Below are 13,423 nucleotides of genomic sequence, written 5' to 3' on the forward strand. Positions count from 1 at the left end.
CTTCCTCCCGTTAATATTAGCGTCCTCCTATCGCAGTCATCGCAGCACTGACCGTCCGCCTCAAATAGAAGCCAAGCACACTCTTCGAGAATTATAGAGGTTGATCCGGTCAATATCCTTAGGCCTTTGAGGTAGCAGTGGGGAAATACTGATCAGCACCTGTCGCAGGCGAGTCGCAACAGTTTCAAGGGAATACGGATAATATCAGAAAGGAGGAGATGTTGTGTTAGAAAGCTGTCTTGACCGGAAGCAAATCGCGAGGAAGATCCGGACTTTTCTCCAAGCTTGGAGTGAAAATTGAAGATTGGGATCGTGCGTAGGCTCGTTAGCGATATCCACCTCTCGGTCATGCGTCGAGGGTATCCTATAGTCGACAGAACCCTGCCCTCTCTGGCGGTTATATGAGTAAAGCAGAAGCTGACTACGAAAGCCACTGATGATGATATTGATATGGCGTGACTGAGAGAACTAAGCACCTTATTATCCCTTTTCACTTGAAACAGGCCAGCATGCCTGGGCCTATTATCATGTCCACCATATTCAAGAGAAGCTACAGTGGGTAAAAACTAAAGGGAAAAAAGACTCATACTTGCAATCCGACAGACGGAGGTACATAGCCTATTCGGCATAGATAATCAGCACAGTTTGATCCGGCCTCTGAGTTGGTTAACCATCGGAATGCCTGCCACGCCCAGAGTGGGATTCGAACCCACGCGGTTTCCCATTACGGCCTTGATACCCTGGACAATGCACCGCCTCAAGGGAGGGTACTGGAGCTATTTCGAGCATCCAGGCCCAAGCCCAAGCCCAAGCCCAAGCCCCACAGCCAAATGATCAATCCGCAACTGGGCTAAACTGGGCTAGACTGGGGTAAGGACCTTAGATCCCTGCTAAGCGCCGGACTTGGGGCACTTGTGGTCACTGGCGTTAGTAACCAACACTATCTTAGTACAGTCACGCGAGTCGTGACCTGCAGATAGCGCACTTCTCGCCCTGGCAGGTGTGTCACACTTCGCTCGATTGTGGAATGGAGCGTCTGCCAGATGTAACCATACAAGCCACTATCTTCCTCGAAGTGTTGGCACAAGGCTAACTGCGCAAGCGCCCAAGAATGTCGATGCCTGAATTATCAGTGAACTGGCGTGGCCTAAGATGAGCGATGTGGCTGCACCAGGCCAGTGCAATTGGCTGTTGATATCAGCAAGCAGGGTTTCAAATTTGGATGCCTTGGTGCCTTTCCCCTTGAGGTTAATGATCCTTGGTTTTGGATATTTTCAGACACGTAGCGTGCTGTGGCACAGTCAGTGCAGTTCTAGCAGTTGCCAGTGGCTGTGTCGTCATGATCGTGAAGCTGGATAGTGTCTGTTGGTTGTTGAAGGTGTATGGGAGAGAATGGCATATAAGGCCCGAGATATCTGTGTCGTTCTTGTTTTCAGATCAACAGAGGACACTCTAAATCAACTGACATCTCACCTTAAATCCTCGTAATCATCTTTTCTAGCAGCACAATGTCCTACTCCTACCCCGATCTATCTACCATTCTCGAAGTCTACCCCCAATGTGAAAGCCACTGCTACGGGTACGCCCCATCCAAACGGCGCCGCTGCAGGCTGCCAACAAGGAAGGACAACCGAGACAAGGCTGCCCGCCTGCTCAACGAGGGCACGAGACTCCTACAGCGCGGCCTATCCGTCGACAGTCTGCTCATCGAGCTAGCCCCGCTAGTCCTCTGCACACGCTTCCACCAAAACCAGGCTGACAGCCTGGTCAGCAACTGGCGGGCTAAGCTGCGGGCGTTCAAGGAGCAGAGTCTTCTAGCTGCTGTGCTGAAATCGCTCCGGGAGTATGCGGAGAGTCGCGCACGTCCGCTTGCTGCTGGATCAGCGGGCGAGCAGCGTGTCTCGGACAGGTCGGCTGTTGTTGAAATAGAAGAAGAGGAGGAAGAAGAAGAAGAGCGAGACAGGGAGGACGAGCCTGGACCTGAACTTGAACCTGAACCTTCTGCCAGCCGGCCATCTGCAGAGTCTTCGTCGCCAGCCGTTGAGACTCATGTGGCAGAGCCAACCGTGCCTCAGAGTGAGCCCAGAAGGACCACTCGAAAGCCAATTGAAGGAGACTGTGGCATCTGCATGTGTCCTCTACGAGAACAAGACAGTGATGAAGACGCCGAAGAATCAGAAGACAGCGATGATGAAAATGATAACGATGTGGCGGGCACAGGGTCCGACACAGAGTCCGACAACGAGCACGATGGCTCCGAAGAAGACGGCCTTGACCTTGACGACATTGTATATTGCAAAAACGAGTGCGGCACTAATTACCACAAAGCCTGTATCGACGTGTGGCTTGCTACTCAGAGTACATTTCGAACCCCAAGTGGGAATACTGTCTGCCCGTCCTGCCCGAAGTGTCGAGCAGCCTGGTCATCCTAATTTCATCATTCTGCGGGGAGTTTTGGTGTCTGTCTATTTACTTTATAGGGACCATATTAGCTACTTAATTTTACTAGAATCCTTTAATGAACAACATGCTACGCAATCATGATTACTTTGTTGAACATATCCACCAAGCTCTCAGGAGTCACCGTGCATCCCATCCTTTACTGAGAGTCTCAGGCACACTGAGCAGAGTGTTCCTGCTACCTAGAAACATCCCCGAAAGAGTTCACTGTATTGATGGATCATATAAAACACCGCCGCAGCAACCTTAAGCTTGATTATAACCACCTGAGCAGGATCATGAGTACGCAACGGCCCTTCTTCAGAAACCTATCAATAAGCAGCTTGCTCGATCTGCAAATCTAGTCCTATCTATCTTATGAAAAGCGTGTAGCTGAGCTGAATGGATAAACAGGCGGCCATTCTCCAATCGGCGATCCATTCCCACGCCTTGTTCCTATCTTCGCCTAAGAGAATCTTGATCTCTTCTTGTACCTCGGCCTCCAGAACAATTCGTGATCCTCTCAAAGCAGTCTTTCCCTATTCATCTCCCACATCTCCAGGTATGCAGAGATCTGACCCACCCAATCAGACGCAGTGATTTCAGATCTTCTTGCTTCATATAAATGATACGACGACTCAAGAACAACACCATTTGCTTCGATGTTATGACAGTGTCTAGACTCCGCGTCTCCGTATTTGCTGATAAAGTTACTGAGACTGGAGGTACACTCTTCCATTCTCTGACCCTGCAGGAAGGCAAGAAGTTCAGTGTCGAACCAGAAAAGGGCCTGTAGAAGCCACAGAACCCGATCCCTTTTCTTGTGACTAGTCCTGTATGATCTTCCTCGCCTACTGTCGCAGCAGGCGTAGGGACGAACGTTTCTGCATATGGCAAAATGACCACCACAGCCAGGCCTTTCGTAATTGCGTATCGTAATCGCATTTGACAGCTGACTGATCAGCAATATCAGGACAAATGATATCAGCATTTTCGGCGTCTGTCCCGTAACGAAGATGCGAGAACGGGGAATGTGTACGCCATCGTATAATCCTTGGATATACGATGGGATCTTCTTCACGTCAGAATAATACTTCAAGGAAGTCCAGCATCCACGCCGCGCGGAAATGTGACAATCTTATCATCCAAAGACATGCTGGATCGTCGAAAACTTGAACCAAGTCTTTGTGGCCGAACAGCCAGAGATGCTTCTGATCGAGTCAACAAAAGTGCATTCCGTGTACTTGAATCCTCGGGCAAAATATTAAGCCTGAGTCAGGAAGGTGGGCGTGTCATCCGATCGATCTCGTCCGTAGTGGAGTTACGGAGCTCCCTGAGTATCTGCATGGTTCCCTCAGCGGCTTCTCGATCAGTGTAGCAGCCTCTGCCTCTGCCTCTGCCTCTGCCTCTGCCTCTGCCTCTGCCCAGATGATGGCCAACCGGAGCGCCATCCCCGATATCTTGGGACACACCCGTCTCAGCAGTTCGACGAGTTGGGTGTGAGGGACGGAAGGAAGGAAGCTTCCGGGTGGGTGGAATTGGCGTTGTGGATTCTACACAGATCATTTGTCCGCTATAAGAGTACTGTAATAGTCTAGTATAGCAGGAGCAATGAAGACCACAATTGGTTCCATTTCTTTCATAAAAGAGATATCGAGTCTGTCAGTTGTAGCTGGTAAAGTCATCGATATCCTGATATATCGACTGGCAGCCACCAAGAGAGTTTGAAGAGGAAGAAGCAAGCAGGCAGAGCTGAAAGACATTTTCTCAAGCAGACTCTGCTGTCCCGATAGTATGAAGTGAATATATCTAAGTAACTATTCACTGTTTCACCCATATGAGCCTGCGAATGCAGTATATCTGGGGTAATGTCTTACTTCTAGGTCCTAGTGAATACATCTACGCATGTATTCACCCTGGCCAGGCCTATGAATCAGTGGATGTATTATATCAGTTGTAGTGTCTTATCTTCATGCCCTCTCCTTCAACTGCTCTTCCACTGACTATCCAACGCTATTGTCATCATCATCAAAATCAAGTCTCTTTGAGAATATGTCTTAGAAAACGGATACAAGGAACTTGGTGTTTCAGCTTCGATCGAAAGCCATATCCGAAAGAGGTATCATCATACTCTCAAAGGACATTATATCTTCAAAGAAGGGAATGGTTGTTGGCACTGCCCTACCACCTGTGCTTGGTGGTCTTCTCCATATTTTGAGTCTGGTACGTTCAGTTCCAAGACCCTCCTTATTGTAAGACTGGAGGAAGCTAATACGTGCAGATATGACATATTGGAATATATCTCGAATATGTCTCTGGCCATCACCATTACCATCACAATCATCACCATCACAATCATCACCATCACAATCATCACCATCACAATCATCACCATCACAATCACCATTACCACCGCCTTTTACTTCTTTTAAGATGAACAATACGGCTGCAGGAATAGTGGAGAATCTTCAGCTTAATGCTTGAAGGCAATATACGGAATAGCACAATGTGACACATGCCATATCATTACCCCTATCCAAAGAGAAGCAGCAAAGACAGGCAGAAGAGAAACAATAATCTCTTTTCTTCCATTCCTTGGGCCATCAGCCACAGAATCCCGATCTCAGACATCACCAATCAACAGAAGAAAGGCTGCCAAGGCAGCAAGCAGCAAAACGGTGTGCGTGTGCCATGGCGACCCGCCTGATTTTCAGAACCAATCGACCGCAGAGCAGCCTCGAGTGTTGGATGGTGACTACCTACAAGCCGTACAGTACTCACGGACCATTGGCAAAGACTGGCCGCAACATCGGATACCAGTTTGTGACGATCTGAGATCGGTCAATATCCATACGCCAAACCGCCTTCTGCCATCAGGAAGTAATCGTTACCCCCACTTCAATTACCGGAGGACCTCTTGTGAACCCTTTATCTAGCTGAAGTTACCTAGAGAGAGAATGGGGACAAGAGTCGCCCGCTGGCGGATATCTTTCGATGACTTCTACAGATCCATACTTTTGTTTCAAGGTAGAGGCAACTAGACAAGAAAGGTGTCATGTATGGAAACCATCTATTGTAATGACAGTCAGCATTTGGGTGGAAAAAGCACCCTCAGCTCCATTGGTGTATGCATTGCCTGCGTACATCTGCGAACATTGATCCTCACGGTGGGATTCCATTTGCTATCGACTGTGTGTTCGACGCCAAAAAGTCGATCCTCTGTGCATAGTGCTCGCGCCGAAACGCGACCGGAAATCTAGGGACGTGATGGGTTACTTGAACAAGGGTTAGGAAGAACGAACGGATAGGGCTTTCGAATGTATGTGAGCCGAGCCCGGGCGTTTCGAAATCTGAGCCTCCCACGTCAACTCCACAACGCCAACGCCTGTCGCTCGAAACATCAGGAAGTCCTGGTGAGTCGCGGAAAAGACCAGGGGAACCTCTGGGCACGCCTGAAGGGGCGAAGAAGCCTAGAATAGGCGAAGACGTTGAGAAAGCAGTAAGCGATGCCTTCCCGCTGGAATCTATTGCAACTGCCTTAGCGCTAACCTTGTGGTATCCTAGTGTAAGCTCCGCGACAAAGCCTGCATTCTTACAAAATGCACCAGGGAGATCTCCGAGTCATGCCATTTGTTCCCGTTTTCTATGAATGATTGGTGTACGCACCGCAAGGAAATGTTTTTTGAAGGGCTGAAAGTGTTTTGGTGTGATAAAAAGGTGAATGAGAGGTGTAAAGAACGGATTAGGGCTTTGGAATGTATGCGACTAGCAGGTGGCTGATTGCTTTCATTTCTTTTGATGTTGTTTCTTGAGTATGGCATGTCTGGACTGGAAAGGTGCTCCAGTATGAACAATGATTCATGATTTACCGATTTGTGTTTTGGAGTTGAGTCAGCCGTAAACCAGAATGATCTTGGTATGGCGAATGAACTATTTTTGGATACAGTGCGAAAAAAAAGATATACAGGCTTGATATCATTGATCATTCATGATACTAGGTGTCTACGAGCTAGCTGCGGCCGGCGCAGCAGATACACTATCGTGGGCAGCAGGGGCAGGGGCCGCCTCGACGGCAGGTTGCGTGGACCCCTCCTTTTCAAAGCTACGCATGGGATAGAATCCCCAGCGCTCAAACATCTCGCGGTCCTCGTCCCAGCCGTTGCAGTCCGTCGTCAACATCTTCTCACCGGTGAAGACGGCGTTGGCACCGGCCATGAAGCAGGCGACCTGCTGTTCCTCCGACAGCGAGATGCGGCCCGCCGCGAGACGGACGATGGTCGCCGGCAGGACGATACGAGCGGTCGCAATGGTGCGCAGCAGCTTGTCAAAGGGGATCATCTTCCGGTCGCCGAGCGGGGTGCCCTTGATGGGAACGAGAGCGTTGACGGGGAACGATTCGGGGTGCGAGGGAAGGTTCGCGACGGTGTGGATGAGGCCGATGCGGTCGGAGTCGGCCTCGCCGAGGCCCAGGATGCCGCCGGAGCAGACGTTGATGCCGGCGTCGCGGACGTGCGACAGGGTCTGCAGGCGCTCGTCGTAGGAGCGGGTGGTGATGATGGAGGGGTAGAACTCGCGCGAGGTGTCCAGGTTGTGGTTGTAGGCGGTCAGGCCGGCGTCCTTGAGCTCCTTGGCCTGGTTCTCGTCAATCATGCCCAGGGTCACGCAGACCTCCATGCCCATGGCGCGCACGCCCGAGACCATCTCCTTGACGTTTTTGAGGCTTGTCTTGCGTCCGCGCATGTCGCGCCAGGCGGCGCCCATGCAGAATCGGGTGCTGCCATTCTCCTTGGCGATGCGGGCGGCCTTGAGCACGTCGTCGACGGGGCTCATCTTGGTGGCTTTGAGGCCGGTGCTGTACCGGGAGGACTGCGCGCAGTACGAACAGTCTTCGCTGCAGCCACCGGTCTTGATGTTCATCAGGGTACACATCTGGATGGCGGCGGGGTCATGGAAGCGGCGGTGGACGGCGGCCTATCGGTCCGTATGTCAGTATGCCTTGACAGGAAGAAGGTGAGATCGACCTACCGCAGCATAAGTCAGTTGGCTCAGAGGAGTCTCATAGACCTGTTGGACCTCTTCCCGAGACCAGTTGGTGCGCGGGGCCGTGGCGGCGGTTGCTTCTTGGAGGGCGGGAGGAATGCGGTTGGCTGTCAGTGATGCAGCACTGGGAGGAGCTTGGACTGTGCCATAGGATCGCCTCAGAAGGGCCCTGTGCAGGGACCGCGATAGAGATAGCGACATGTTTTGCGGTGTGTGGTGTATGATGGTGTATGATGGTGAAGAAGGGATAGGAAATGACACAAGGGAGAGCGATGATAATGGTCAGTCGATACAGACGCTAATTGATGGGACTAGCCTCTGGATCCAACCTCGGGAGTGTGGACAAGGAGAAGAGGGACAACACAATAGCACACGTAATTGGGAGGGAGGATCCGTCTGGCTATGTTTGATTCACCGGTATGACACGATCAGAAGGAGAAGGGAAGAAGAAGAGTGTGGGGAGGGGCTGGAGAAAAAAGGATCCAATAAGGTTGCCGCTAATTGGAATCAGCAATTGCAGAGACTCCAGAAAGTCAATGGATTGCAAGGTAAGTAATACTAATTGTACGGAATTGGATTATGCAATAGATGAGTCACTACGTACCTTATTCTCCGGAATTGTACACAGTACATTCAGTTCTTGTTGACCCCAACCGCATCCATCAATGGTTGAATTCAGTACCGAATACTACGAGGCGGGGATACAGTACTGATGATGTATGCTGATCCACAGCTTGCAATCAATACTAACCCATCCATGCTGTCATATTTTTCTTCACTATCATCGTAATTGAAATGCCAAAATGGCCGAGAATGAAGATCCTCCAGCGTTGAGTGTCTTACCCCTCCATCCATTCGAAGATGGTTCCTGATTCTGGCGGGAAACAGCTCCGCTGTCCCTGAGTGGATTCCTGGATGGACCAATTGGAATCGACTGATCGGGCAACCGGAACTGGCAGTTATCTTCTGACTGATGCAAATCGATTTCATAATATCTTAGCATGCTCCGTACTGAAAATTGATTGGGGATTGACCTTTCCTCTCTGTCGGGTCAGTCGGTGAGCGAATCGTCAGAGCACGGCACAAGAGAATCTGCAGATATTCCTGGTTCGAAATTAACATGCTTTCCACCTCTAGCCTCGATTCTAGAATCCATGGTCTGGCGAATTCGGACCTTTGTTTTCCGACGATCGTCCGGAGTACCCTTGGTTCTTTATCTACATCTACGGAGTATTGGATTGAATTTTTCATCATTCATCACGTAAGTTATTTAGTTATTTTGCGGGGCTTTAAAGCAACGCCGACCGCAGCAGCCCTTCCAACTCCCGTACAGTCTCGGGTTTCGACGTGACGCTCGACATGATGTAGAGCACATTTCCAAGCACTCTGGAGTGGACGTTAAACTTTGGCCCGCCCGCAGATAATCTCTGCTGTAGACCCTTGGCTGCGGTGGAGGTATAGCCTGGAGTAGTGGAGACGACGTCACATGTTAGCCGGCTAGAATCGGTCGACATAATATTGATGCGGAAAGGACTAGACTTACCTCCGCCTTGGGCGTCTCTCAGCGAGATACTGAGAACGGTGCCAATTGCGAAAACGCTCTCAACCGAGTCCGCGTATGACAGGTCACGCAGCAGATCGCGGGACCACATCGACCAGACCTCCGGGGAATTATCTTCCCCGGATACATCAACCGCTTTCCAGTTATCGCGGTACGCATTCCATGACCCACTGCTTTCCATCTTCGTCATGGTTCGTAGGGAATCCACTGCGACCGTGCAGCCGACGGCGTGCGCCGTATAACTGTGTCCGTGCAACAAGGCGTCGCTCTTTTCGGGGCTGGAGAATGCTTGGAAAATCTCCTCGCTCGCAAGCGTGGTGCAAAGAGGTAGAAGCCCACCCGTCAGGAGTTTCGCGTTCACGGCGATGTCTGGGTGGACGTTCAGGAAGGATGCCGCAGACTTGCGTCCGAGACGGTAGAGTCCGGTAAAGACCTCGTCGAAGATGATCGGGAGACCCGACCAGGACTTCTCCGACCCTGGACTGTTTGTATCTGTAGCGTTGGCTGTGAAGAGCTCTGGACGACTACGGACCACGTCTGCGAGGCATCGCTGGAATAGCGGATCGCAGAAGAGCATTCCACCGGCTCCGAGAATGATAGGCTCCATGATGAGAGAACCAAACTTCATTCCGTGCCTGTGGACCAGGTCTTCGATCGTAGTGCGTATGAAATCACTGTAGCGTTGTCCCGCTTCTGATTTGACACGCGTCTCCAGATCAAATACAGAGTCCAACGAGGAGAACTCGAGATCCTCGCCCAAGGAGTCTCGCAGCACTTTTGGAATCTCAACCTTCCAAGTCCCTTGAGACAGTTTCACCAAAGGAAAGTCGAACCAGTACCCGCGACCGCGGTACCACTCGACCTTCTGGTTATAAGTCGACGGCTCCGAGCAATCCATGACCCCCATCGTGTCACCATGGTAGCTCCCCTTGAGACCTAGAATGCTGATCTGTTCCTTGCTGGCATCCCAACCGTAGCGATGGCACGCCGCACGAAGACCCATCTTCACAGCCACTTCCATCCCCGTGCTTCCATTGTCGGTGTAGAAGACCTTTTGAAGCCGAGGGTTCCCGAGAGTGTCTTTCAGGAGCTCTGCCAACGAGAGCGCGGGCTCGTGAACGTTCCCCGCAAACATGACATGTCCGTATCGTCCAGCTGCGTACGCAGCCGACAAGGCAAGCTGCGGGTTGCCATGACCAAGACCTTGAGTCCACCACGACGCTGAGCCGTCAAAGGTCGGTTGCAGATTACCCTGATCTGAATTGCCGCTCGACTCAAAAGTTTGGAAGTAATCATCATGTGCAGAGTCGATCACAGTGATATCCTTGGCCGTCATGCCATGGTGCTGCGTAAAGGGGTACCATATCGTACCATGGGCCCGACTAGCCATGGACTCTAGCCGATCGATTCTTTCGGCGTTTCTCGCCGCGAGTTCATCCAACAGACCTTGGACGTCTGATTCCTGCGCGACTTGCTGGTAGTAGCCTGTCATGGCCTCCTCGTCCTGCGCCAGGGACGCCGCATCCTGCGAGCGCGGGCGTTTGGGAGGGTGCGGCAAGGGAACAAGGGGAATGCTCTTATTGCGGAAGTAGTCGCCCAGGTACTCATGGTTTTTGTAGTAGTCGTCGCGGAACAGGAGGACAGAATTAACATCGTAGCCGCGAAGCAGTAGAGATTCGTAGGCGGAGATGGAAGACGAGATTCCCCCAAGTCGCGAATCTGCGACGAGAACCACTGGCAAACGAAGAGGCCGGTAAAGGTCTGCCTGCGAGTTACCGTTCGGCCCAGGCGAATGGACTCCACCGGCGGTCTCTACGAGAGCGAAACTGATTCCGGTGCGAGCCCATTCGGAGAGTGTCTTGTGCACGGAGCCGAGGATATCATCGTCCCGAGGGATCTATCTCGTTAGCTTGCTTCGGGGCAGCAATCGCTTAACAAACATACCACGAAGTTCTTCTGTTGAGCAGCGATATGCGGGCTCACCGGCTCATCGAATTGATACAGACATTTGGTCAATGTGCCGGCCGCATGACGTTGGATATGTCTGTCATCTGCCTCATCCAATGGTCCTGTAGAGACCGGTTTCAGGAATGCCGCCTTTTCGGCCTTGCGACGTTGTACCGCATTGCAAAGAATAGTGGACACAATGGTCTTGCCTACATCTGTGTTGGCGCCGTAAACTTGGTGGGCACGCAGAGTGCGCCACAAGGCCGCTCGAACCGGAGGCATCAGATAATCAGCCTGTGTTGTGACCTGTACAGCGATATCTCACTATTCAGAGTACAGATGTGAATGATGTCGATGATAGCCGCATAGCCGACTATAAGCAGGGCAATCTATCTCGGTGAATCATCTTGCCATCCAAGGATCCATAATACTGGCCGTTAATACAATTTATTACTGGTTTGGCCGAGGCATCCGCCAGGCGCTAAGGCTAATCCGGTTCCCTGCCAGCCCACTAGGCACTAAGGCACCAAGGCACGAAGGAATGTCCCGCCAATACCACCCGTTTCCCGTTGTTGGGGACCAACAGATGGTCCAGGTTCCTGGCAGTTCAGTTGGTCCACACTAGTGCTAACTTTCTGGAAGCAATGACCACAATTCTATTATGATTTAATTTTACTATTACTATTACTACCGGAGTATTGCTATTACTATTACCATTACTATTACTATTACTATCATTATTATATTACCACAATATGTCAATGTCACACTATCACAAGGTATGAAACCCTGAAAGTACCGGTGGCCGGCCCACAGTCCACCACAACCATGCCAATCCCCGGCTCCACCCTGGTGTGTTGGACCTGGACAGTCATATCCTTATTTCCCTTAGTCTATCTATCTACCCCAGACCAGCTTGTCCTTGTGTGACTGCGTTTTCCGACAATCTGTTAGTGACACGAGTCTACTATAGTCTGCACTAATGGATATTTCCGCTCCCAAGTCCCTCCGGGATTCATTGCGTCAAGCCCTCCTTCGCAGAGAAGCAAAATCGTCTCGTCGACGGTTGACCGTGTTACCTCAATCCTCAGTAGATTTCTCCTCGAATGATTTTCTATCACTCTCGACATCTCCAGTCTTTCGAGAACGCTTTCTAGAACTCCTGCACCAAGCTCCCCCGCTGTACCCATTCGCCAGCGGAGGGTCGCGTCTATTGGACGGCAACTCAGCCTACGCAGAGGAACTCGAAAATTTCATCGCAGACTTCCACGGCGCTCCCAGTGGACTCTTGTTCAACTCCGGCTTCGACGCCAACGTCGGGGTCTTCTCCTGCATTCCCCAGCCAGGGGACTTGATCGTGCACGATGAACTCATCCATGCAAGCGCGCGCGAGGGCATGCGGTTGTCGAGAGCGGGCAAGCGGGTGCCGTTCTCGCACAGCTCCCCCAGCAGCCTGGAGGAAGTCCTCCAGTCACATATTGCCGACGACCCTCTGATCCAGACGGGTTCGCGAAACGTCTTTATTGCCATTGAGTCCATCTACAGCATGGACGGCGACATTGCGCCTATCCAGGAATTTATCCGGGTGGTTGATCGGCTGCTCCCCCGAGGCAATGGCTACTTTATTGTCGATGAGGCGCACGCGACAGGCGCGTTTGGGCCCCGCGGTGCGGGCGTTGTCCAGGGCCTAGGCGTCGAGAAGAGCATGTTTATCCGGGTGCATACGTTTGGCAAAGCGCTTGCAAGTCACGGTGGTGAGTTCTTCGTTTTTCCGCTCTACATGATAGGGAACTAACTGGATAGCAATTGTGCTCTGTTGCCCCGACACAAGAGACTACCTGATCAACTACGCGCGAAGCCTGATCTACACCACCGCCATGGGATTCCCCTTCCTTGCGTCCATACGCGCGGCCTACGAGCTCCTTGCAGAGGGAGAGACGGAGCAGCATCAGACCAAACTGCAGCAGCTGGTCGCGTACTTCCGGGACCGCCTTGCGGAATTGGATGCCTGGGACTCGGCGGCCTTCCAAGTGGACCATTTCCCGACCTCGCCCATCTTCTCTGTGCGTAGCCGCTTCCCGCGCCAGTTGGCCGCCGCGTGTCAGCAAAAGGGGTTTGTGGTCCGCGCCATTATGGCACCTACTGTTCCTGCGGGTAGGGAGCGGGTGAGGGTTTGCCTGCATGCTGGTAATACGTTGGAGGAAATTGATGGGCTGGTTGATACGTTCAAGGTTTGGTTGAGCCAGACGACGGAGAAGAAAGTTGCTAGGTTATGACATGATGAATTAGCTAGCCAATATAAAAAAGTGCAGTATTAGAGGATCTGAAGTCGTGGTCTTGGCGCACCTGAAGAGGACCCAGTTTACAGGGATGCGGCTGGAACTACTGAGGCTCTGGTTTCTGTCGTGGGTGTAGGGCTGAGTGAGGCTGTCGGTC

General features: G+C 51.7%; 4 protein-coding genes across 4 annotated transcripts; 2 read left to right on the forward strand and 2 right to left on the reverse strand.

Annotated features, from left to right (window-relative positions):
* Positions 1-1,508: 1,508 nt before the first annotated feature.
* Aud_005042 (uncharacterized protein) lies at positions 1,509-2,432 on the forward strand (the record flags this gene model as incomplete). Its single annotated transcript, XM_043289976.1, has 1 exon — positions 1,509-2,432. One exon carries the CDS (start codon positions 1,509-1,511, stop codon positions 2,430-2,432), a length of 924 nt encoding a protein of 307 aa, XP_043145911.1.
* A 4,009-nt stretch (positions 2,433-6,441) lies between these two features.
* Positions 6,442-7,680, reverse strand: Aud_005043 (biotin synthase; the record flags this gene model as incomplete). Its single annotated transcript, XM_043289977.1, has 2 exons — positions 6,442-7,410; positions 7,465-7,680. The coding sequence occupies 2 exons, from the start codon at positions 7,678-7,680 to the stop codon at positions 6,442-6,444; spliced, it is 1,185 nt and encodes a 394-aa protein (XP_043145912.1).
* Positions 7,681-8,768: 1,088 nt separating this feature from the next.
* Positions 8,769-11,269, reverse strand: bioDA (adenosylmethionine-8-amino-7-oxononanoate aminotransferase; the record flags this gene model as incomplete). The annotated part of the gene is made up of 3 exons (XM_043289978.1): positions 8,769-8,941; positions 9,023-10,937; positions 10,985-11,269. 3 exons carry the CDS (start codon positions 11,267-11,269, stop codon positions 8,769-8,771), a joined length of 2,373 nt encoding a protein of 790 aa, XP_043145913.1.
* Positions 11,270-11,969: 700 nt separating this feature from the next.
* On the forward strand, positions 11,970-13,263 carry Aud_005045 (aminotransferase class I/II-fold pyridoxal phosphate-dependent enzyme; the record flags this gene model as incomplete). Its single annotated transcript, XM_043289979.1, has 2 exons — positions 11,970-12,741; positions 12,791-13,263. The coding sequence occupies 2 exons, from the start codon at positions 11,970-11,972 to the stop codon at positions 13,261-13,263; spliced, it is 1,245 nt and encodes a 414-aa protein (XP_043145914.1).
* Between the last annotated feature and the right edge of the window lie 160 nt (positions 13,264-13,423).

The sequence above is a fragment of the Aspergillus udagawae genome (genome assembly GCF_001078395.1).
Source record: "Aspergillus udagawae IFM 46973 DNA, scaffold_3, whole genome shotgun sequence".
NCBI lineage: Eukaryota > Fungi > Ascomycota > Eurotiomycetes > Eurotiales > Aspergillaceae > Aspergillus > Aspergillus udagawae.